The sequence below is a fragment of the Bubalus kerabau genome, chromosome 22 (assembly GCF_029407905.1).
Source record: "Bubalus kerabau isolate K-KA32 ecotype Philippines breed swamp buffalo chromosome 22, PCC_UOA_SB_1v2, whole genome shotgun sequence".
Lineage (NCBI taxonomy): Eukaryota > Metazoa > Chordata > Mammalia > Artiodactyla > Bovidae > Bubalus > Bubalus kerabau.
The window spans coordinates 46,534,991-46,560,784 of NC_073645.1; the positions used below are offsets into that span (position 1 = coordinate 46,534,991).

The 25,794-nt window shown below is 58.2% G+C and overlaps 1 protein-coding gene across 1 annotated transcript in view; it reads right to left on the reverse strand.

The window, feature by feature from the left end:
• Positions 1 to 25,794, reverse strand: part of FAM53B (family with sequence similarity 53 member B) — a 109,848-nt gene that overhangs the window by 49,295 nt on the left and 34,759 nt on the right. The window contains exons 3-4 of the mRNA XM_055560981.1: positions 17,320 to 17,374; positions 2,644 to 3,422 (exon numbers count right to left, since the gene is read on the reverse strand). Of these exons, the coding sequence (XP_055416956.1) occupies positions 2,644 to 3,422; positions 17,320 to 17,374 (834 nt within the window). The remainder of the gene's footprint in view (positions 1 to 2,643; positions 3,423 to 17,319; positions 17,375 to 25,794) is intronic.

Genomic DNA, 25,794 nt, shown 5'->3' on the forward strand with positions numbered 1-25,794 from the left:
CTCCCTGTGGGCATGAGGCAGCCCCGGACCTCAGAGCGTTTGGTCTCTCCACCTGCCTGCCTCTCTCGGGGTCTCTCCCTGGTCCTTTTTCCACCAGCAGTCTGGAGAGGCTCTGGGGTGCCCCTGGGGGCTTACACACGGACCCTGGGGAAGGTCCCAGCCCTGGTCAGCGCTGCTGGGTTGGGGGAGGCCACGGCTTCTCAGAGCTGCCCGTCATCCCAGAGGTCCAACCAAAGCGCATTCACTTTGCACCTGCAGACCGAGTCTCTCAAGCACCTGGGCCCAGAGCCCACGCACACACGGGCTCCTGGAGGACGAAGCTCACCTGGAACCCCTCCCGCCAGGTAGACAAACATACAAACCAAGATCCAAAGACCCACGAGAGAGTCTGAGGTCCAGCGGAGGGAATGCCAGCAGGACATGCAGAGTAGCGCTGACCCTTGGCACAGGACGCCCTCCCCGGTGGCTACTGATGCCGGAAGCCCACGCGGAGGACAGAGTCTGGGGGCAGGAAGTCCCGCGCCAGCGACACCGGCTCACAGGGTACCAGGCACAGGGGTCCCACACGCTCCAGACTGCATCCGAGGCTCTTCAGATGCACAGAGGTGGCCCTGGGCCTGGCGTTTTGAGGTTCCCAGAGGAGCAAGGCCCACTTTCCAGGGCCATGAATCATCCAGTGGGGGAGTCGAAGCAGGCGCCACCGCACAGGAAGAGGGCCGGCCGGGTCCAGAGGCTTGCTGGGGGGGGGCGCTGCTTGGGCCCATCCGTCTCCAGGCCTCTGGCTGCAGCCCTTAGGCCCACATGCCTCCCAGGGGCCCCTTCTCTGCTTTCCCTGGACTCTGCCCTCCCCAGGCCTTGGCTGGGGAAAGACAGGCGGACAGAGGGCAGCCTCCTCAGGATCTTGGAGGCCTGCCTGGAGCCGATGAAGCAATCTATACATCTGGGCACGGCCCCACCAAACAATGTATTTTTAAACGGTTTCTACCCGAGTGAGGGCGGGAAATGTCTCCGATGATGCCCGTGGTGTTATTCCAATTTGTGGCCAGTAAAATATAATAACACATGTACATTGTTTTTATTACCTATCTAGCTTATTAGCTAATAAAATAAGCTCAGCATTAAAAATTTAACTGAAGCCGTTTTATCACACCCAGAACTCGTGGCTCTGGATTTTCTTCAGAAAATTTTCTTTGCCCAAATCTGTCACCTTTCCAGCATTTTTACCTATTTACATTTCTCCAGGAAGGAAAATTCCACTTGCCTGTCCAACTTGAATGAATGTGTTAGATCGCTGACCAGCTCGGACTCACCTGGAGCAGCGGCAGGGAGGAAGGGAAAGCGGCGATGGGAGGGCTGGGGGCGGGGGTCCTGCGGGGTCCTCCCCAGGCGACCCCCATGGGCACAGAGAAAGGCAGGCACCACCCATTGGTCCAGAGCCAGGGCCTGGGCTCTCGGACAAAGGTGGCCAGAAAGAGTGGACCTGGGGGCCAGGCGGGGGCTCTGGACCTGAGACACCTGCCTCTCTTCTTTTTTGGGGTGGGGACCTATAGATTGGGACAGAGGACTAAGGGAGAAAGGAGGAAATGCCATCAACAGAAGCTGTATTTTTCATTCTCAGCTGAAGAGGCCTGGAGAAAAGGCAGCACTGGCAACTGAAGGAAGGCAGTGAGGCCCGCCTGGAAAGGAGTGGACACGTCAAGCCTGCCTGTCTGGACGTGGCCACATGCTCACGAGCAAGGACAACCTCTCACCACCAAGCTGGTCTCCGTTCCCTCAAGCCTAGCCAGGACTGAAGCTCAGATAATAAGACTAGAAAAGATGGCCCTGAGCACGCAAGGACCCCCTGGACCCAGAACCCACCGTACGCATCTGTCCTCGAGGGGCCAGCCCTGCTCCTGGGGATCTGACCCTCGGGACTCCCCAATGCAGGCAGCTCTCAGGCTTGGAGGCTGTTCTGATGATGGTGCATTAACTCCAAGTTCAGCTCACTCAAACCAACACCCGAGACCAAGCACGAGCGAGGGCGGCCAGGGCCCCGAGACAGAGGATGACGCGCGAGCGACAGGGCACGTGGCCAGAGGCCACACCTCCAGGGGCAGCGAGGGTGAGCGCCGTTTCTTGCTGGACGCACGCTTTCGGCAGCTCACTCACAAGAGTGCGTGCCTCCCCCGCCCCCAGGCCCTGTCCTCTCATCCTCTGAAACCGTCACTCACCGCCCTGACCGCGGGATCAGCATGATCTGAGTGACGCTGAACCCCGCCTTTGCGAGTGGTTCCTACGGCAGCTGTGGGGATGGGGGCCCCTGGGGGAGGCCCCTGAGAAGGGCCAGGAGGGGCCCCCAGCGCCTGTGAGGCTGCGCCTGCCTCTTCCTGGCTCTGCTCCTGCACACCCAGCGCTGCTAGTGCCGGCAGAGCGCGCTTCTGCTTTGAAACGGCAATGGCTTTAAGGGTGGCGGGTGGGGGGCTTGATTTCATCTTTCACCGTATCAGATTTTAAGAACGAGGGAATGAACCAGCTTCCTGGGCCTCTTCGATGAGGGCACCCTGCCCTTTCCCGGACTGGACCGGGATCCAGGGAGGCTCCGAGACACCCCTGGTGGCTTCTGCAGCACCTCCTCAGGGCAGGGCAGGGAGGGGCTCTTACCTGTGCCATCTTGGCAAGATCCAGGGAGGGCCTCTGCTCCTGTGCCTCCTCGGGGCGCCGCCGCTTGATGCCCACCTTCTTGTCGTTAAGGACGCAGGGCTGGGAGCGGCTGCGGGCCAGCCCGCCCGAGCGCCTGGCCGGCTCTGGCGTCGAGGCGGGGGTGCTGCTGGCGGAGGGCGGGCAGTACTCCACAAAGGAGAACTGCTCATGCGAGCAGGACAGGGAGCGCTGCATGTCCAGCCGGCCGCCGCCCACGGGGCTCGCCGCGGGGCCCCAGAGGTCACCCGCCTGTCCGCAGGTGGCCGGGCCCGGCACCCCCGGGCCAGGCAGGCCGCCGGGCCGCGGGTGGAGTCCTACTGGGTCGTAGGGCGAGGAGAGCATGTTGGCGCGGGATGGGAGGCTGAAGCTGGAGCTCCGCTGCATGGTGCTGAACCCATTGGAGTAGCGCTGCACGCTGCCCCCACTGTAGCAGCGCCTCTTCTCCACCGGCGTCCAGACTTTGGACCCCAAGGGCCGCCACGACGTCCGGCAGCTGGCCATCTCGTCCGAGAAGGACAGCGACCGGCACTGGCGCTTGCTGGGGGGCGCGGACGGGTGTCCGTTGTGGTCGCTGAGGCTGAGGTCTTTGATCAGGTTGGTGACCGCGCAGGTGGTGGCCGCCTCCCGGTGCCACAGGGCACCGTCCTGGCACTTGTCCGGCAGGCACTCCCAGATGCTGGCACTCGGCTGGTCAATCTGAAGGGGGCACTTCCTGTCCAGGTCTCGCCATCTGTCATTTTCTGGTTCGGAAATGACAAAAAAAGAGAGAAACGGGGCTTTGAGAAGGGCCTTCATGCCGGTCCTCTCTTGCCTCACCGAGAACCCGTTTTAAACAGGAGGTTAGAGACAGAAAGGCCCTTAAAAAGTCATCCAGTCTGGCCTCACTTTACAGATGAGAAACTGAGGCTCAGAGGGACGGACGTGAGTCCCAAGGTGCTGAGTCAGACGCAGGGCAGCCCTACAACTCCTGACACGGTTTTCTTTCCAACATACTGCACGGCCTCCCGCGCTAAGTCACTTCAGTCATGTCCGACTCTTTGCCACCCCGTGGACCTGTAGCCCACCAGGCTCCTCTGTCCCTGGAATTCTCCAGGCAAGAATACGGAGGAGCAGTGCCATGCCCTCCTCCAGGAGGTCTTTCCGATCCAGGGATGGAACCCATGTCTCCTGCGGCTCCTGCACTGCAGGCGGATTCTATACCACTGAGCCACTGGGGAAGCCCTAGCCTCCCAGGACAGTTTGAAGCACTACTGTTCACCCCAGAGGCCTCTCATCCTCTAGAAGCGAAACCGATTTGCCCGGCCTCTGCCCTAGCCGGCAGCAGAGCAGGGATAACGTGCCTGCTACGTCCCGTCTCAGGGCTCTCTGCTCTGGGGCTGGGACTCGACGGCCTGGGGGAAGACCACGACCAAAGCTGAGTGTGTCGGGACCCCCAGAGTAGCTGGTGGCTGGAGGTGCTGCCAGGTTAGTTGACCTGAGTCCCCTCTTTAAAACGAAGGCAGACAATAGAAACTGGATATTTTATTGATTTACATCCCCTCGACCAAAAGGCTCCACAGCCAACCACAACAACAGCTGCCAATCACTGAGGACTTTGCTTTTGCTCACTTGCTAAAATCCAGGACAAGGTTGCTAAAGTCCATAGAATCAAGTTTTGGGCTGCAAAAAGACCTAAGTGTACAATTTAAACCTACGTATTGGGGTCTCTCCTTGAACGCACGGACAAACAAGCCAACCCTGCTAGGAACTGTGTGTTGGTTTTCTGCTATGGAATCAGGCCCTGCGCTGAGAATCTGAGGAGTTCAAAGACAAATCTGACATAGTTAATAAAACAAAAACAGAGTTAAGAAATACGCTGTGCTGCTGGGAACCGACGTGTTAACATGTTTCTGGTTTTCTCTAATCTCCACATCTTCATAAACTCTGCAAATGTGAATACAGAGAAAAGTATGGTTTGAGTCAGTCAGTTGGTAGAAGAAGTAAAACCTGAAATGACAGTCAGCAGGTATTTCACGCGCGCGGATTCTCAGCACGGCAGTCAACTACTGTGCAAGCCCCGTGGGTGGTGGGTGTGACCAGTGTGCCCTGCGTGGCTACCATCGCTGCCCAGATGGGGCGACCCAGGCTTGGGGAGGTGCAGTAAGTGGCCCCAAAGCCACAGCTAACAGCTGAAGAGATGCAAACTCAGGCCGGCCCGACCCAAAGCCCTCTGCTCTCTTTACTACACCGTGGCACTGAGGCAGCCGCAGGGGAATCCCACCTCGGCCCTGCCCTCAAGGAGTCTACCAGTCATGCAAGATCAGCCATCACTCAGAAACCTGTGACATCACCTACAGGAGTGCAGCAAGGACTGGAGGACCGTCTCCTCTACCAGGGGCCACTCCTCAAAGGGCCCAAGAGACACACCCGAGGCAGGCACTGAGCCCATGGTGAATGTCATGACCAGCAGCTTCTTGTTGGGGGAGCGTCACGAGCCAGAGGAAAAGCCAAAGGGGTTCAACATGTGCTCTTTCCTTGAGGGCCCCTGACGCAGCCATGGGACTTGGAACCTGAGGGGCTGGGACCTGGGACAGGGGACATGCATAAGTTGTCCAGAGGCTGTTCCCATGTGTCGGGGGGGCCATGGTCCTTAGAAGCTGGAGATGCAGGAGAGAGACCTGCCTCATCAGGCCAGCCGGGAACAAAGCAGGACTGATGCTAACTGTCCAATTCATCTGACCTCTGAAATCTGCCTGGGCCCTGGCGCATGGCCAGTCTCGATACGTGTTTCTTTAAGCCAATCTGACAGCATTACCAAAATTTACCTTTTTGCAAATAGCAATCATTTGTTCCAAATGGGCTTCCCAGGTGGTGCTAGTGGTAAGGAACCCGCATGCCCATGCAGGAGACATAAAGAGAAGTAGGTTCGATCCCTGGGTCAGAAAGATCCCCTGGAGCAGGAAATGGTAACTCACTCCAGTATTCTTGCCTGGAGAATTCCCTGGACAAAGGAGCCTGGAGGGCTGTAGTCCACAGGGTCACAAAGAGTTGGACACAACTGAAGCGACTTAGTATGCATGCATTGTTCAAAACAGGTCTTCATTATACACTATTCCTCAAGTAGTCACCATTCTTTTAAAAGAAGTTCAATTTGACATTTATCAGCAGTTGAAAGTTCAGTAAACTAACAGTAAAATTAAAAAAAAAAAAATAACATTGACTGAGTCACGACCATCTCTGATTGAGAAGAAGAAAACTTATCCTTCAAAAAAAAGTAGAGACTTATGTATGATGATGTTCTTCAAAATGACATGCTGCTGCTGCTAAGTCGCTTCAGTCGTGTCCAACTCTGTGCAACCGCATAGATGGCAGCCCACCAGGCTCCCCCGTCCCTGGGATTCTCCAGGCAAGAACACTGGAGTGGGTTGCCATGTCCTCCTCCAATGCATGAAAGTGAAAAGTGAAAATGAAGTCGCTCAGTCGTGCCCGACTCCTAGCGACCCCATGGACTGCAGCCTACCAGGCTCCTCCGTCCACGGGGTTTTCCAGGCAAGAGTACTGGAGTGGGGTGCCATTGCCTTCTCCACAAGATGACACGAGAGATAACAAAATGATAAACACAACTAAAAAGGTCCTATGGGGGAGAGGGGTGGTTAAATAAAGCATCAAGGAACAACATGGAACATGAAAAAAGCGGTTTCAAAGAATATTAATGATGTGGGGAAATGTTAATGATGTAATACAAGACATAAAGAAAGAGGACATAAAACCATAGAGATAGCGTGACTCCTCTTTAGTAAAACACATACGTTATATGGGAAGATAAAAAGGAACAAGCCAACATGTTCACAGTCAATTGGCAGAGAGCTAGTTGATTTTTTCTCCTTTTCGTTTCTTGGAGTTTCTACGTTTCGGTAAGTACAAATATGTGGAGGGCCGGGGCCTAGGACCCCCATCCTCCTCTGGGTTTGCTCCTTCAGTCTTTCAGGAAGTCCTCGCTGAACAATACTTGCCACAGACTTCTCTTTCAGGACAAGGCCCTGAGGTGCCCGGTGGGCCAGTGGCCGGCTAAGCAAGGAACCGAGGAGCCGACCAAGGGTGGTGAAGGCTCCAAGATGGCGCCACCATGGCCCCGACTTGAGGAGCCGGGAGCCCGCGAGAGACAGTCTCTCTCGCAGGCCCTGGGAGACCCGGGAAGTCAAGGAGAGGGATTCTGTCCTCAGAAGATACCCCTTTCTGCTCCTTTTTTACCTCACTGTCCTGGAACTTTCCCATCTCTGGGAAACCATGAGAAAAGGGGATGGCAGAGGAGCCAGTTAGGCACTGACATTCTGTCTCTCTCGCTCAGCAGGGCCCTTTGCTCTGCAGTGACCACCTGCGATCTCGCTGCTTCCTGACTGGACCCCTTGGGGCTCCCTAGTCCAGTCCCATCTCCTCTCTCTCTCTCTCCAGAGAACTTTCTGAGGCCCCCACATGTTCACGGTCCGTCTCCTGCAGCAGCTTCCCGCGGCAAACACTCCAGCCTGGCGCCCAGGCTCCGTCTGCGCATGGTCTCCCCAGGAGGCCTACACTGCAGGCGCCAAACCTCCATTCACGGCACAAGTCAGACAGGAATCAGGGAGACCAAGGCATTCCTTGAAAACCCCTGAAACAGCCCTCGAGGCCCACTCCTTCTGGTTTCACATCCACAGCCCTGAAGAGCCCATAAAACTACAGCTTAATAGAGCAATGGCAGGAATGAGCGCGACTAGCGTCTATGTACAGAGGGGTGTGCACACGATTTTTGTGGTTGTTGCTGTTTTGTTATTTATTTTTGGCTGTGCTGGGTCTTCACTGCAGTGTGTGGGCTCAGCAATCATGGCACATGGGGCTCAGCTGCCCCGTGGCACGTGGGACCTTAGTTCCCCGACCAGGGATCGAACCCATGTCCCCTGCACTGGAAGGCGGATTCTTAACCACTGGACCACCAGGGAAGTCCCCCATATGATTTGTTTTGAGGTTAACTCTCAAATCGCCAGTGGGAACTGGGGTTGGGTGGCTAACTCGAACGCGTTCCTACCCCCTCTACAGGAACTACTCCTGTTTTAAAGAGGAAGCCTCTACAGGACCTTAACACATAAAACGTCTCTTGCAGGGAGGATTCACAGAAACAGTTCTCAACTCAGTCCACTGGTTAAATGAGGGTGCAATGTGACCACCATGGATCTGCAGCTCCTCCTCCAAGGGGGAAGAGACCCAGGATGTTATTCTCCTGTCTGTAGCCTCCCGCCAGCCTCTCACTCCCCATCGAAGAGCCAATTCGAACATCGCCTCCTCTGCAGGTCCACCCATTCCCACACAAGCCTATGGGCACCCGCAGCACCTTGCCTAGACTTTCAGTCACGTGTCTCGCAGTAACTGAACCTTTGTTATCTGTTTATGTGTCTGTTTCGTCTGCTGAGCTACAAGTTCCAGAGGGCGGTCCCGGCCTGACGTTCCCGTGCCCAGCACAGGGCTTGGCACACAGCAGACCTCAGCCGGTGCAGGGTGGAGGGCGGGAAGGGTGATACAGAGCAGATAAATGCTACACAGCACACCGTGGGTGTTCACGTGGTCTCGCTTATCCCTTGTCCTTGGCACAGGTAACCAGCCGTCCCTTGGCCAAGCAGGTCCGACTTGGGCTGTACCATGAATTCCCCACCCCACTGGGGCCAGGGATGGTCGTGTATGGAACTGACTGGGACAGTGGCTGGCCCAGCAGTGGCCATGTCACTTTGAAAACACAAAGCCCTGCCTGATTTGAGCTCTTGCTACTGTGTGTCAACACCAGCCAGGTGGCTACTTGTTCTGTCTGCGAAGCAGATAATATTTTAATTGTTTCTATCTTTATCACTTCAAGAAGTACAACATAAAGAAAAGTAAAAACAATCGAGGCTATGTTTAGCCCGTGTGTTTTCCCCCTTTGCTCAGGGAACAGAAGGCGATTTGCTGGGTCAGGTCACCAAACAAAAGAAACAGGAATAGAAGCTAATTTTTAATGGCAAACCGCCCTGAGCGCTGGGCACGCTGTCCCGTTGTACAGAAGGCCTCAGTAAGGCTCCAAGGGGAGGACACCGGACGCCCCCGCCCCTCCATTCAACACCGTCTCTGCACAAACAACCATAACCCTTTCAACAGCGAGGATGACTGTGGCCACGAGGAGTCTGCTGAACTGCAGGACTTGGCGTGGTGGGAAGGCTGTGGACCTGGGTTCGAGCCCCAGCTCTGCAAGTGACTTCACCTCTCTGAGTCTCGGCTTCTCCATCTATAGAAGGAGACCGACTGTAACCTCTGCACACAGCTACCCTGAGAACGGAACCGCCGCCTCGCAGGCCGCGGGACGGGCTCGCGAGACAGCAGGGTGGCCGTGACGACGACACTGGAGGTGACTCGGGTGCGTGAGCCCCGCCCTCCCACGTGCGGCGTGTCTGGAACGGGGACTTGGGTGTTCTCAAAGAGCGCTTTCGGGAGCACCAGAGGGGTGTCTGCTGGGGGTGTTAATATGCAGATTCCTAGGCCCAGTCCCTGCCGTGATACACAGAATCTCTCAGAGCAGGAACCTGCCTTTTAATAAACTCCTCGGGTTATTTTCACGTGAAGTGGTTGAGAACCACTGTTCGAGACTGCAGGCTGCACAGGGACCTGGGTGTCTTTCAAACATCTCCATGGAGGCCCAGTCAGACCATCCAGCCACACCAGGAAGCTTCTGCAGGGTGGACCATGCCGGTCTCTACAAGCCTGCATTCAGAACATCACTGAACGCTGGCTTTGTTTGGGGCAACAACAGACAGCAGAATTATGGAGAAGGATGACTTTGCCTTTAGAGTATGTTGAGGTCCCCTTTGCACAGGACGGGGGTGGGGACCCCAAGTTGCACAGCGTGTTCTGGATGGAGAGCCAGTGGGAAAGGCCTGAGAGGCTGACCGTTCACGTGACGGGACTAACGGGAGGCCCCCAACCCCCAAGATGCACCGCGGCCTGCGGCTTCTCAGGGAAGGTCCGAGCACCAAGCCCCCAGCGGAGACGGTACGGACCAAGGACAGTGGCCCCGGCTGCTGAAGTTCTCCATGGCCCCATGACTTGCAACCCTCAGGGACAGCTCAGGTTTCTCCATCTCCCTGCTGGGCCAATCTTCACAAGTTTGAGGTTTATACACGGGAGTGGGTGTGTGGGTGTGTGTGCAGGATACACACGCCCGGGGCTTTTTCTACAGAGGGTGGGGGCCAACCACGCAAACACAGAAATCACACAAGCTGTCTCCCTCTCTCACAGACGGACTTGACCAGATGACCTCCAAGGGACCTTCCCAAGCTGAGGCTCCACAACCGAGCCTGAAGTTTCTGGGAAGCACGGAAGAAGCCGATGGCCGCACCTGGGGGACAGGAACTCAGATTCTCCCCGCTCCTAGCATCGTGCACACACACTCACAGGCTTTGGTCTGGAGATCCCTTGACTGAGGAGGGCAGAGGCTGCTGGGTGCACAGATCCCCAAGCTCAGAGAAAGAAAACACCCAGAGAAACACAAATAGCATGTGACCTCAAATGTTCTTGTTTCCATTTCTGCCCTTAAACTTGGAGGGAAATTCCCAGGGCGCCTAGAATCTTAGTGGACTACAAGCCTTCATATTGTGTTCACAAGACAGCCTTGGATATCTTCATGCCGTGTTTGGAGGCCGCTCTATGGTGACATAACCACAACAGAATGTGGTTTCTAGAAGAGGTTAGACACCTGAAGCACAGACCCAAGACACGGAAGGCTCTTGCAGCCGCTCGGGCCGAGCGAGCCAGCCTCAGTCGGATTGGGGCCGGCTGACTCATTCTCGGATTTCACACCTGTCTGCTTGTGCTGACACCAGCCTCCCTTCCCCTGGCCTGGGGGCTGGGGCTGTGTTAACTTGGCCTCCGGGCTGCAAGGACTCTCTGCCTGATCTAGGGCAGGGGAGCAGCTCACCAGCCCTTTCAGTGGGAACTCCATGTCTTTCTGGAGCCCGCTTTATTACATCGGTCTTACGAAAAGAGCACAGGTGGAAACGCAGACACGGGACAGTGGCATGAGCAAGCCCACACGGCACCATGTGCTTTTAAATGGACTCCGGAGCCCCTGGCCCACGGGAGCACCTCTTTCCCTGAGTCACCAGGATGGAGGCTCAACACAGGGCTGGGCCAGGAGGAAAAGGCTCCTGGGCTTTGCCTGCCCAAGCCTCAGCCTCTGGCGATGTCCACCTTCACCTGCAATAAATCAGAGAATGTCTGTGCATCTTAGGTTCAGGGACAACACAGGATGCCAAGCACCTCAGCTGCCCAGGGCCGGAGGATGAGGGGCCAGGATGGCTGGAGACAATGCTCCCCTGGCCCCGCCCAGGGAAGGCTGGCTGGAAGGGCACTGGGGAGACGTCTGACAGGCTGGTGGGTACAGGGGGTTCCTGGGGTCCTGCCGTCACCAGCCAGGTGAGGGTGGCCCGTGGCAGCGGCCACTGCTTGTGGGGGGGGCTCTTTCTCTTACAGAAAGAGGCCCAGTGGGGATCCCCAGATAGTGAAGAGGTGTAAATCCCTCCAGACTGGGCACTGGGAGCATGGGCTGGTCTCCCATCTGTAGGCGGAAGCATGGGCTGGGGCCCTGTGACAGCCCTTCCTGCCTTGAACGGACCTCCTGCTGCACCCCAACCCCCAGAAATCTGTAGGAAAAAGCTGGTATTCACATGGCAGGACGTCCCCTGGGTGCCCCAGTGGTTGAGACTCTTGTGCTTCCCCTGCAGGGGTCATAGAGCTCCATTCCTGCTCGGGGAACCGAGATCCCACACATGCTGCACAGCGTGGGCCAAAGATGAAACAAACAGAAAAAGACGAGGGCCACGAAAACTCCAAAGCGACAGAGCGGTCTGTTCCATCCATCGCCTTCGGATTCCCACCCTGGCTGCGTGTTTGCACAGGGCATGGGCCATGAGCAGGAGCCAGGGACTCAACTCCAAACCCACCTGCACAGCAAAGCTGGGCACCGTGACACAGAGCAGGAAACTGGCCACTGCAAGAGCTTTTCAGGAAACTGTCAATATAGCTGCATTAATTGTCAATTAGCTACCCCCCCCCCCCCACCTCAGTGGGATCCTTACTGAAGTTGAGGGAAAGCCTCAGTGCATACCCCAAGCACAGCTCTCATCCCGCAGGGCAGCAGAGCGCTCCCCCACGTGACGGCTGGGGAGACCAACTCCAGGACAGGATGGCCTCGCGTCTCGCCTAGGGACATGCCGCTCGCCAACAGCGGTCTGTAGTCCCAAGGCCGTGCTCCCGCAGCGGGGCCAGGCTACCTCCTAATGACTGTCTCTCCACTTGGAAGCGGCCTGGAGAGGAACCACGTGGGTGGGGGTGGGGGGTGCCCACGGCCAGTCTGGCAGCTGCCGTTCCCCGCCCTCTGGCACCTCTGGGGCTCCCTCGCCCATCCCACCATGTCAGGCCAGCCTGGGTGAGAAGGCGGCCCAGGAGGCTCCCTTTGCAACCATCAATGGCCATCATGTGCCAGCTACACTTTGTCCCTACGTCCCATCCTGTACCTTATACCAGAAACATCTGAAACCTAAGTAGTGAAAGGAAACACTGAAAGCACTCTGCATGGACAGACCTTATGCCGTTTTAGAGATGGGCAAGCCACACCAATGACTAGTCAATAAGAGTAGTCCTTATAAGCTACGTTTTTAAAAATCAATCCTAGGCACTCTTTATGGATTTTTGTACTAGCCTATTTTGGCTAATAATCAGTTCTTATAGGAGGCCCTGGGTCCAAGGATGATGTGCAGTGCGGCTATCTCAGAGAGACTGAAAAAGCGGCAGAGACCAGAAATTCTGGCTTCGTTATTACTGCGGCTCATTTCATTTCAGTTGTGTTCGTTTGCTCTTGGAAACCCAAAACGCTCAACCTCCGAATGCTGGCTTTTTCCCCGCTTGCTGCAATCACAGCCCACTTTCAGCAACAAACGGTGGGAGGGTGAAAAGACCAAAAGCTACCCAACCTCAAAGTGCAGTCTCTTCCTCCTGCATGGCTCAGCACAGCCGACTGGAGTACCCTGTAGAAACTAATACGGGGGTGCCCCCGGGAGCAAGCCTTCTGTGTACAGAGCAGACTTTAACAGCAAGTAATTAAACATGGAAAGTAAGGGCTTATAATTAAAATGCTGACAAACCTGAACCACAGTGGCACAAGGAGGGCTGCCGTAATATTTTTACAATTCCTTTTTATACATAATGTATGATCCTTCTGCTCAAGTCTCCTCTATGTTCTTTGCCTGTGAGATAATTTACATTAATAAATAATTTATTACCATAACTCCTAAAGTAATTATGGGTTTCCACCCAATTTTTTTTTTTTTTTCCTTTTTTAAGCATCTGAATTGTTTTGTTCCCCGTCCATGGACTTGTATTTACACGCCTTCTCCTAGTGGCCTTTCAGAAGTAACCGGGGTTGCACGTGCTTGCTCATGTTGTTTGATTTCCCGGTCTCCTGCTCACCCGACGGCTGAGGAGAGAGAAGTGGGCAGAGTCCAGTGTCCTTGCAACACTGAACTCGTTCAAGGGGGTGCAAGAAGCCGAGCCCAGGGTGGTGAATGGAGGCACCTCTCACCTGCTTGTCCGGTTTCACCGAAAGAGATCTGACCCATCCACACGTGACCCTGGGTCAGCGTGAAGAACCACCTCCCAGACCCAATGGTGGAGGAGCCACGGGGAGGGAGCCATGGGCCGAGGACTCCCTGGCGACTGCCCCACCCGAGCCTGGCTCGAGGAGGTCCTCTCAGGCGCAGCCAGCCCCCCGTGTGCACCCATAAGCAATCACGGCTACAAACAGGGCTGGCTCACCTGTCAGGCCAGCTGACCCGGTGGGCAGGCCACACCCCTGAAGCTGCCACCTGACCAGGGTTTCCTGAGTCAGGAACACAATTCCCTGGGCAGACACGGCTCTCCCCAGAGAAGCTGTTTGCAGAGGCAGTTCCGGTTCAGCCCAGGAGGCGTGCTGAGGATGGTCTGGGAGGTGAGGAGAGAAACCCAGAGGCATGGCATCGCCTCTGCTATAGAAGGAGACCTGTGGTGCCCAGGCTGGCTGGGCACTCAGCCCTGGCAGGGCAGGCCAGCCCTGGCCTGGCTCCCCTCCACCCCGCTTCTCCTGTCCACAGTCACGCTGACTTTGTCTCCCCACCCCCACGCTGGAAAAGGACAAAACTACTTCTTTGTATCAAGCTCCCAAACTTGAAGGGAGGGGACTCGACCTGGGGGAGGGCCCTGCAGTCCAGCTCAGGATAACTGAGCACGAAGTATTTAAAAGCCAAAACATTGTTGCGAACACTGATGATATTAGGAACGCATTTTATCTCCCTGGGTGCAGGGGAGGCTGAGCTCCCAGCAAAGGCGGCTTCTCCAGAAGAAGCCAACCGGCCCTTCCCACCAAACACATTTGCCTGGGTTTTCTTATGAACACTCACGAAACCCTCCAGCTCATCCCAGTGTTCAGCGAGGACCCCTGCACGGGGGCTTGAGAGGGAAATACCGAGTCCCAGGTCCACGCTGTCCCCAGCTCTCATGGGAGAATTCCACTAATCAGGGCCAGAACCGGAGTCCTCTGTCTCAGGAGACAGGCAGGGGGTTTGGTGATTACAATGCCGTGAGGTTTCATCTTTGCTGAGGGCTGCGCAGCCCCCACCCCGGCGGTCCTCTTCTTTGCTACGGAAAACCAGGCACGGAGAGAGAAAGTCCCGCGGCTGCTGCTCGTGCGCGTCACAGCGCGGCCGCACACTGAGTCCCAGGCCGGAGCCTCCACAAGCACACAGCCTGGGGACGGCCTCGGACCCCTGACACCCACCTCAGCAAGTGCGGGGAAGGGACGGAGGTGGGGTGTGAGCCGGCGCCTCGCGGGTGCTGCTGTCTCCTTAAATCCCATGGACCCCACGAGGTGCAGGCTGCAGAGGGAGGCCCAGGAGGACAGCGCTGAGGGCCCCCTTCACACGGGTCCAGGGGAAGTCCACGCTCCCTGGCCTTGCTCCTCCACTAGACAGAACCCCCCTCGAGGGCAGGGACTGACTCTCTGGCACGGAGCAGGGACTCAATAAACACCGACCAGAACAAGGCACACTGAACCGAACTGGGGCTGACTTTTCTAAAAGCCCTGGTAGCACGTGTTGTCAGGTGGGTCAGGATCTCCCAAATCAAGGAAGGGCTTAGGACAACAGAAAGATGAAGAGATGGGAGACAGAGAGAGAGAAGTCACGGAAGTGGCAGTGGGGGTAACAGCACGGACCCCATGGTCCTTCACTGCCTGGAAGGGCCCTGGCACCAGCCGACAGAGCAGGAAGGCACAGATCTTGTGGAGGCGAAGAGCCCACGGGCCAGGGAGCCCTTCCTGAGGGGCTGCCCTGTGCACCAGAGCCCCGAGGGGCAGCAGCCCAGTCATCCTGTAGCCCCGGGCCCCCCAGCAGAAGGCAGACTGCTGGGCTCGGCGGGCTCAGATGGACTCTTCTGGGACTCTGGGAAGAGACCTCCCCTGCTCGCCTCTGCCTTGCTCCCCGGGCCTGAGCACCTTCCCCACAAGGGTGACTCGCACCTGCACCACCTCCCACCCAATGCCCACCAAGGAAACCAAGGTGGTCCCTGGGGGCGTGGAGGCCTCTCACAGGAGCAGGATTCTCAATCTAAGCTCAGCCTTCTTCTCCACTTGTCACGTACGGTGCTCACGCTGCGCCAAGCTCCTTCCAAGAGTCTCGGAGACCTTGTAGCAAGGCAGGTGCTGTCCCAACACCCATTTCACAGATGAGGAAACTAAGGCTTGGAAAAGGTAAACAGTTTGCAGTGACTGTGTGAGGGCCAGCACCACCATCACGAACCCTCGAGAGCTCTAACTTATTGCGATGCGCTCGCAGCAAAGGCCGAGGAAGCCTGACGGTTAAGGTCTTGAAATAAAGACCAAGGGTTCCACCATCCGGGTCACCAGTCTGGCCCAATTCTGAGCTACCTGGGGCGGGGCAGCTGGGCAGAGGGGTGGGTATGCCCAGGAGCCCCGCTCACTCCCCTTCCCAGACACACCAGAGGAAGACGGCCCAGCTGCAGCCCGACTGTGGGTCTGGCCCAGGAAGAGGGTGAGGAGGCGGGCTTCTGGGCCACGTGGATGGGGCGCGGAGGGTTTGCTGAGAGCCGTTAACCACAACCAAGGTGTGCAGCCAAGCCTCTGGTGGGGACAGGCCTCAGAAGTGTGTCACACGGGTAAACCAAGGCCAGGTGAGCTCCCCGGCTCCATTTCCCCGGGGGGCAAGCACCAAGGAGGCCACCCAGGGCTCTCCCACACAGCTGCGGCTTGAGAGTGAGAAGCAAACAGTCGTTCCCCCGCCATGGGGTCCAGCTCTGCCCACTGAGGGGCCTTGAGTGCCACCCCAGATGTGAGTGGAGCGCCCCTGCCTGCCGCCTGGAGCAGCTGTGGAGTCCAGGGGGACCCTGCACCTCAGGTGCCCGGCACGGCACCACACTCATTGTGACACGTGATGAGGACTCCCCAGGACCACCCCCACCTTCCACCTATGGGAACTGAGCCTGCAGAAGAAAACGCTGTGCCCAGAGGGAAAAGGGCCAAGACAAAAGGCCACGGGCACTGAACGCAGTCCTGGGGAGGCAAACCTAAAACCCCAAAGAGGGGACCCGCCACAGAAGCCCGGCTTATAGAAACTCATCAGGAGCCGTGTCCTGGAAGCGGGCAGGAGTCCACGGGAGAGGGCGCAAGGAGAAGCAGCCCGATCACCGGGAGCAGAGAGGAATCAGCAGTCAATGCAGTCATCCTTTCGGCCCCTCATGGACAACGGTAATTAGCACTTGCATGTGAACAGGGCACCAGGGCAACCTTTCTGGAAAGCCTAACAGAAACACAAAGCAAGAGCCTTAAAAATGAAAATGTGCCTGCCCCCCCCGGCCTCTCTACTCCACTCCTGGGAACCACCCTAAGGAATAATCCGAAAGGCAGAGCGAGATTCAGACAGAGTCACCGTCAATTGTGAGAGGAACAGAACAGTCCTACCCAACAACCGAGAAACGAGTTACCTCCTTAAAAGACAATATTATAGACTCATTATCACGCATGGGATGGGCAATTTTCATGCTTCAGGGAAATGATGGGTCATTATTAGTATGCAGAAAAAAAAAGCAAAAACAAAAGTTTTAATAAATAATTTTGTATAACCATATGTTCATCATGGACTTGGCTATGTAAAACCTGCAAAGGACAGAAACTACACCAAAATATTAACAGTAGTTATAACTGGGTCCTGGGGCTGTGTGAGATTGTTCTTTTGTACTTTACACGAATGGTGCATTTTTCTGAATTAAAAAAAAAAAGAAATGAACGTGGTCACTTTAATGATCAGACACAAACTCGTGGTGTCACTGCTGGAAATAACGTCTGTAAACCACGCACCAGCGCCCAGCCCCTCACTCAGCCCCCGTAGCCCCTGCCCTGCTCCAGCACCGAGACCGAGACAGTTCCAACAACACAGAAGAGAGTCCCCGCAGCCGCTCCTTGTGCCTGCGTCCAGAAAGGGCTTCTAGCGTCTCCCCCTGGAGGACTCGGGCCCTGGGGGAAGGCGCTCGAGGAGGACTGTCCACAGCCACCTGGTTACTCACCCATGATTCCACAAGAGAAAAGTGTCGGTCCTTGACTCATCTTCTTTGGCGTGTGCTGCAAACAACCAGAAAAGCTATCACTCTTCAAGTCATAAGAAGCACGTCTGCACATGACCCTGCACTGACTCCCTCGCTCAAGTCACAGTTAAAGGGGGAGGGGGAGGCATGGAGGGTGGCGGGGGTGGGGGGTGGGAAACGTCAGATCAGGGAAAGGAGGGGAAAAAAAAACCAAGTACTAAAAGAGACATCTGCCCATAATTAGGTCTGGGCTCTTGTCCGGAGCCTTGGGTGAGCTATGGAGTCCATCAAGTTAACGGGCTTTAAAAACACACAAGGGAGCCCCGTGACTCCTGACACTAGGGGACTCGTCCACGTGAGTGATGCGGAGTCAGGGCGCAGGAGGGGCTGGAGAGCAGCCTCCCTGCAGCCTGGGGCTGGGAGGAGGGCAGACGACCGCTTCCTGTCCCCGGGGACAGGACGAGCCTCCAGCAAAGGGTAGAGGCCCACCTGCCACCCCCCAGCCCTCCCTCCTGGACGCAAGGAGAGCAGCTCCCCCTTCTCTGTGAAGAAGCTCGAGAGGGTGGCCCTGGCTCGGAAGCTGTTTCGCAGCCAGGAGGGGCCCCCCCGCCCGCCAAGACACCCTCGAGAACTGAAACAGAAACTCAGGTTGCGTCTGGTCTCAACACACGGCGATGGCCTCTGAACTCCCTGGTGCCACATTTCTACAAGGGTTTCCTTGACCCCTGTAAACACTGCACATCTCCCCTCTCACCCCGTACCTTGCCTCACTGTGGTCATGGGGTGAAAGGCCAGGGTAGGGGGGCGCGCAGAACAACCCCGCATCCAGGCACTCGCTCCACAGCGCCACGGTAACCTAAGCCTGGAACGTTCCGGGGCTTCGTGCGCTAGCCGAGACCCAGGTCAAGAGGCCGGTTCTGACCTCCAATGAGGAGGAGACCATCCATGCCCGTCGGGGCCCCAGGAAGAAGGGCCTCACTCACCCCTTCCTTCACTCATTCATTCATGCACTCGCTCCACAAACATGTACCAGCGACTAGTCGCGTGCAGGCTTGTGCTGGGTTGGAGCGCGCGGCGGTGAAGGAAGCGCTCGGCTCCAGAGGGGTCAGCGCTCACAGGGGGCTCTCACTGCTGAGCTGAGCCCCAAGGGACAGGGATGCGCGCCTGGCTGTTGGTCCCAGGAGCGGGGGGCGGGGGTGGGGGGGACGCAGGCCCTGGCTCTTTTCACGTCTGGAAGGGGAGGGTGTGGCCGCCGAGAAACACCTGGCCCCCCCAGATAAGAGGGGAGCTGGCGTCTGGCAGGGGCTCCCCACCCCTGTCCTCAGTTTGCCCGAGCTGGGGACCTTTGCCCTTGGCCAGCGGTGTGTTCGCTGATCAGGTTATTAAGGGTCTGTCCTGACCAGCCTAGAACACAGAGGTGAAGGACGTGGCCTCAGCCCCAAGGAAGCTCACATTTTTCTAGAGGTCACACAATCAGTCCAGACAGAGAGCAGGACTGGAGGCAGCTGGGCCAGGCCACGGGTGCTGGGAGCTGAAGGTCAGGGCGGGCTTCCTGGGGGAAACAGAGATGGTCCTGAAGGAACTTATAGGGTTGGGGGTTGGGGGTACAAAGGGAGGCTGGGCTGTCCTCCTCCAGTCCCCCACCTTGGATTGAAGACAATCCTTATGTTTTTAGGATAGGTCTCCCTCCCAGGGTCCACCCAATCAACAGCCCTCCGGGGAAATACCTGGAAAAAGTTAAAGATGGGCTGCCTCTGCCTCCCGCCCAGCTCACCCCAGAGTCACTGCATGGAAAGCGGGTGTGACAGACATTCAGAGCCCTGCCTCCGGGCAGCGCGGCCTGTGGAATCCAGGCAGGCCCTGCGCCCAGGGAAGGTTCGGGGGAGACAGAAGCTGGCCTGGCTGAGGCCACGGGCCTGGCCGGCCGAGGGGGATGGTCCCCAATGCTGCAGGAGCCTTTATACCACGGAGCCAACACCCACTGGGAACCACAGCCCCACCCCATCTCAGCGCATCCCTGTGAAGGGCAGGGATGGGGGCCCTAACGCAGGCTGGAGGCCCACAGAAACCCAAAGCAGGGTGGGCCAGGGAGAGCTGCAGGGCGCGAAGAGGCAGGAGCCGCGTGTCACCACCCTGGCACACGCAGGGGCCACCAGGGGCCCGGGTTTACGGATGCGGAGGCAGGCATGCTGCGCGCGGATCGTCAGGGGTGCGCTGCCCACTGACTGACCTCTCGCTCAGCAGGCGTGTTTCAGGCAGAGGGGTCACCTGGGTCCCCTCCCCCGGGAATGTGGCCCACGAGCAGGCACCAGAGAGGCTGGGGTCTGGGCCCACAGAGAGGAGCCACGGGTTAGCACGCAGGGCACGCCTGGCCCTCGAAACTCATTCATTCAGTCACTCACTCACTCACCCGGCGAGGACCTGCTCGCCAGGTTGGGGGGCACTAGTGGTATGACTGCCTCTGGTTCCCCACACCGCCCGGCTGGAGCACTGCCGTTGTCCACCAAGGGACCAGGTGAGCCCCTGACCTGGTGCTGGGCACGTCCTGCACCGTCTGTCCTCTATGCAGACCCGGGGGCCCAGCCCCCACGGCCGCCCCACTCACAGCAACCTGAATGAAACCCGGCTGTGCCTCCGTCCCTGCCGCCCACCGGAACGCATGAGCCAAGCCTGCGTCCACCCTGGCCTCACTCATGCCGCTTGGGGACAGTCCGGCTCGCTGCCTCCCGGGCCTCTGGCTCTGCGGCTGGTTCCTGTCATGTGGCCTCCCTGGTGGCCTTCCCCGGCTGAGACGCGCCCTGCCCACCGGCGCTCTTCTCCACGGGACCTTGCTGAAAGCTGCCCCCCCGCCACCCCGCGCGCATGTTTGCTTTGTTTCTGGGCTCAGACTCCACTCGCCCCTGAGATCGAGCCTCCCTGAGGCCGTGGTCCAGTCCACAGCATCCCGCGCCCGGAACGGGCGCCCCGGGGCTTCTCTGCCACCCCACCACTGCGGCCCGCGGTCAGCCCAAGCCCGCCCTTGCTGCCACGTGCCTGGCGAACACAGGCCCGATGGAAACGGACTCTCCCTGGATGCAACCTGCTGCCCTCCCAAATCACTGGCCTCCTGCCAAGTCGCAACTCAGCGGGGGAGGGGGACAGCATCAGCTAGATAAAGTCGGGGGCAACCCCCCCACACACACAGCCTCTGACTCTGTGCCCAGGGTGCAGGGGGATCAGCCATCGTGCACACGGAGAGCTGACAAGAAGGGACACCTTCTCCGTGTCCCATCCTGGCACAACCCCCACTGTGCTGAGTGTTAAACGGCACGGCAGGCGGTGTGCGCCCTTCTTTTGCTAACAGCACCCCAATTTTGCACTGGGGCTCCTCCCCTCCCCACTGGGCAGTGTCCTGGTGGGATGTCACCCCGACCCCAGCCCCCTGCACTGCACAGGGTGGGCCTGGCTGACCGGACATGCCTGCTCCAGGGCTCTGCCCCCTGGATCGAAGGGGTGCTGGGCCGGTCCACCGGGTGGGGAGCCCCCGCACGCCTCCACCATCCTCCCAGTGGGCCTGTCCCTGCCCTTTCCGGGAACTTCAGTCACCAGTTCTCCCAAGTCTCTCTTGATCGCGCCAATGGGTTCTCTTCTGCTGTGTGTATCAGCGGGAGGTGGCCCCAGCTGCTTATGTCCAAGGAACCCTGGCTGATTTCATGGGGGTCTTCCAGAAGGATAACGGGGGAAGTAGGCTCGGCCACTTGAAGGGATATCACGCAACCGCTCAAAGTAGTGTTTGGGCAGAGGCTTCCAGTACCATGAGGAAGCATACTTTGTCAGTGAAACCTGCTTCACTAAAAAGATACAAGGAAACCGGCCAAAATATGTAGAGGGCAATGGCGTTTCCCTGCCCTCCCGTTCCACCTAAAAATGCAGCTTTTCCCTCTTTCTTTTCCTTCATCCTCGTGTGATGCTCATTTCAAACTGGTTTGTGTGTGGAGACAAATCCCATCAAAGTAGCAGTAGAGAAATGTTGACTAACAGGACACTGGCCAACTTTAAGGTCAGAAAAGGGCTGAAAGAGTCATGAGCTAACTACTTCCCCCTGGGGCTTCTGCCTCCTGTTGGGGTAAAGAAAGAAAGAAAAAAGATCAGGGCCCCCAACTCACTTTCTGAGCCCTGTCCACAAGGTTGGGCTGGCAGCGGGCAGGCCAGGACATCGCATAACCCACCGCTTCCCAGGGCCCCGTGCACACACCGACCACTGGCCACGCTCCCTGGGCCCAGCACCGAGGTTCCCCCCAGACTCCAGGTTGTCCAGGGCCAGTCTATCCCCACTGCTTTGTGCTGTTCTGCAGCCAGCCTCCCTGAACCCTCGAAGCCCTCTGCACCCGCTGTGTGAAGGCTGATGAGCCCATTGCTCTGTGGACAACAATGTGGTGAGGCCAGACTGGCCCCCCGGGGGTGGGGGGGGGAGGAAGCTCTCACCATCTGAGGTTTCACAAGACACTCGGGGTTCGCACACGAGTGTGCGCCCGGGGCCCTCGCTGTGTCCCCAGGATGACGAGCTCTGCTCCTGGAGCTGTTCCTGCTACTCCGAAGCCTTTGTTCCTGAGCCCCTCCGCCCCGACCAGGGCACAGCCTGGTGTCTGGGAGACTCCTTGCATCAGCAGAGAAAGCTTGGAACTACATCTTCCATAGGAAAGACAGAAGTTGGAGACCAAACGGAGTTTCCAGGGGCCGTCTGTCTGACTGAGAAACCCTGACTTAAATAAGACTCAATTCAGGTCATCATTTAATGAGGAGCCAGCTCAGACAGAAAATGGCCGAGCTCCTTTCTGGCCATCACCATGCATCTTCGTGGCTTCCTTCTGCAGACTAGGGCGATAACGTCACTCTTCCTTCTGCTCATGCCGCCTTGGGGCAATGCGGACGGGCCCACGCTCACACGCTGGTGGGGTAACAAGGGTGGTACTCCGGCCTCCGGAAGGGAACAGGGTCAAACCCTGGGTGGCGGAAAGTGGGAGGCTGAGGCAGGCCAAGAAGAGAAGCTGAGAAGGGAGAAGCGCCCCAGGGTGGAGGCTGATGGACGCAGGGTGGGTGCCCCGGATTCCCAGGCTGCAGGACAGCCATGGGGGTGGGGGTGGTCTCTGCTGCCCAGGACGATAGGGGTGCAGACTGGGACGGCCTCAGGCTCCGCGCACTTTGGGATTCCAGCTTGGGATCCTGGCTGGGGCCCCGTCAGGCCTAATGCTGACTCCAGGTGAGCAGGACTAGGGAAGAGCCTGGGTGCCTGGGGCAGCTGACATGGCCCTTGAACTCTCCTGCTGGGCAAGGCCCTCAGCGTCCTCATCTGACAAGCATGGAAGCAAGGACCTGCTCCAAAAACATGGAGTGTCTGTTGTGGCTGGGAATACCTTCAGGCTGAGGAAAGTGAGGTGGCCTGGAGCCCCTCCTCCGGCTCCTGTCCACCCCCCCAACCCCACCGCTCCCCGGCCCCGTCCTCCAAGGAGCAGGGCACCCCAAGCTCCCTCCGGTCTCCAGCCTCCAGAGAGGGGGGCCGGGAGGCTTGCCTGGGGAGGAGGGACCACGGGCCCTCGGCAGGAGCGTGGGCGGGCGGGAAGGAGCTCGGGGAAGGTTGGCCCCGAGGTCAGATGTCTGGGCGGCCTTCCAGCGGCAGCAGCTAATGTTAGCACACTCGGAGGAAGGGCCACTCACGGGGGAAAGGAAGGCGACCGGGCAGAGTGGGGGAAAGGGGAACCGAGTCATTGCACCGCCCCCACCCACAGCGGTGGGGGAGGCGAGACCAGGGCTGTCAGTCCCTTTGCTGTCTTCTCGCCTCCCTGGGGAGTAGGGCGGTCACGTTGCCACCAGTGTTTTAGTTTATAGAAAAAAGGAGAACCAGGAAACCGCGTCAGGGACCCTCTAAGCAAGCAGGTCGGGGCCTGGTTGCGGGGGTGCGGTGCCCAAGCCTCTCCTCTACCACTGTCTCCAAGGCCCAGGGCACGTTCACCTGCAGCTTTTTTTTAGGCTCTGACCTCACTGCAGGGCCTCTCGCTTCCCTAATTCTGAAGCCGCCTGGGGGTGATTCACCATTCCTTTTTTTTTAATCTGAAACCCCAACTTCTGGTATCTTCTTAGTCTGATTAGAAAACAAAACAGGACAGCTTTTCCCTCTTTCCTGTCGTTATCTTGATGGTATTCACCCGAGGATGATGCGACCCGTTTAGGAAGTCGAAGCTAAACTCCCCCCATCTTCCTCTCACCCTGGCTGGCCGTGCAGAGCGGATTCTAATCAGCTGATCTCACGTTCTGGGGCTGTCGTTACTTGGCTGGTCTTATCTGGGGTAGGGGGGGTTCTTTGGTTGTTTATGGCCCATGCTTCTTCCCAAGGACGTCCAGGCCGGTGGCAGCTCAGGAGACAGGCCGGGGGGGTGGGTGGTGGTGTGAAGGCCCTGGTGGTGGACGGGGCACCTGAAGCCTGCGTCCTGCTCGTCTGTGCCCCCCTGCCCCTGGGCCCCCTGTTTCCCGTTAGTCAGGGAGGTGGAGGCAGGGCACCTCGGCGGGCCCCCCGCAGGCCCTGGCCCCCTCGCCTTCACTGTGCCTCCACCCCACTGTGAGGGCAGAAACCGGCCAGGCCGTGACGCACCCACAGGCTGGCGCAGGGAGGCCCCTCTCCAAAAGCGACTGCCGGGCCCCCTTCAGTGGCCGTTTGCTCCCCTTGGCCTGTCGCTCCTTTTTCTTTTTCTGAGAAGTTTTCTTTCCTTCCCCGGCCGGGGCTGGGAGGCCGCCCTCCTCCTTGGCAGGGGCTCAGGTCCTGTCTCTTGGAAGAGCAGCCCAGCTGACCACAGGCCCATGGGCCCCGGAACCAGCTCCACAGCCAAGCTCAGGCCGGCCCACCTCCAGATGGAACCAAATTTAGCGGCTATTGAAGCAACAGCACAGCTGGAACCAGGCTGGTGGGGGGAGGGAAGGGAGGAGAGAATGGGGGGGGTCCCCTGGGACCTTGAGGCCTGCACCCTGAGAGCCGTCTCATCTTGGTTAGAGCTACTCCACATGAGGTGCTTTCACTTCACCAGGAAAACACGCACCCAGAGCAGAAAACAGATCAACTCATACCTGCACCTCTTAGCTAGGAAGCTGAGTACCGGAGAAGAGACTCAACGAAGCCAAGTTGAGAACCTGGCTCCATGAACCCACATCCCCTCCCTCCGCCAAGGTCCCCTGAGCACCTACCATGGACCATGCCCAGGGTCAGGCACTGGGGTGGTCAGCAAGGAGCCAAAGAGACAAAAGTTCCTGCCTGGCGAAGCTCGGATTCTGGGGCAGAAGTCAACTCAGGGAACAAATGAGGTTATCTCTAATCAAAACATGAGGAAGGCTGGTGGTGCCCGGGAAGAGAAAAGGCCAGGGAAAGGGGACAGACGGCACGTGGGAAGGGAGGGTGGGTAGTGGCCCGAGAAAAGGAGGGAAGAAGGGAGGGAACCCTGCTCAGGGGGGGTGTTCCAGGCCACAGAGGAAGCGCACAGGCCCCAAGGCACGTAGGCCAGCGAGGCGTGTGCAGACTGAGGGGGGTAAAGTGGTGGAGAGCAACCAGTGGTTACGAGGGCCAGGGTACGCCAGCCCCCATCCATCCAAGTGAGGGACTGGCGTGTTGCTCGGCCTGAGCGGGGGATAGCTGGTAGAAGGCTCTGAGCGGAGGAGGGCCGCTCTGACCTGCATCTCCTGCAGCTGCTGCTGCTGGAGAAGAGGCTGCAGGAGCCAGAAGCAGGGGCCAGTTCCCATGAGAGTCCGGGCAAGAGAGGACACAGGCGGGACCAGAGGGGAAGCGGCGGGAATGATGGGAGCAAGTCTATGGAGAGACACGTTCAAAGCAAACTGGAAAAGGAAGGGGTGACGGACAGACACCGGCTCCTCCTGTGGAGCTCCTCTAGCCCACAGTGCCCAGGGAAGCCCTGCGGGGTGGACGCGGGTCTTGGTGACTTTCACAAGCTCCTGCAATGACCTGAGACCCACCTGCCCGCTCTCGGCGTGGGTACTGGGGAGGTACCGGGGGAGGAAGCTCACGAGAGGTGCTAACGCAGGGTCTCACAGGGGGTTGTGAAGGTGCCAGGAGGGGTGCCCCCAAGCCCTGCCCACAGAAGCAGCAGAGAGTCCTGGGGACGGACCACCTGCAAAGCCCACCACTGCAAGAGTGTTCATGCCCGAGTGGGACTGCTTCCTGCTTCCTCAGCACGGGGCAGCCCACCCACTTCTGAGGAAGGAGGGCTGCAAGGAGGACCGGGAGGCCGTTCTGTTCCTAGTCTAAGAAGGCCGGGCCCCCTGCCTCTCTGCTCCAGCTCACCAGCTCTCTTGGTCAGAGAAGAACCTTGTGCAGGGCCGCTAGCACTGGGCCCACCACCCAGGCCCCCAACCACACCCTCCTTTACACCGGCTCCCGCTCCTGACATCTCTGAGATGGCAGCTCTTATTCCGACCGTC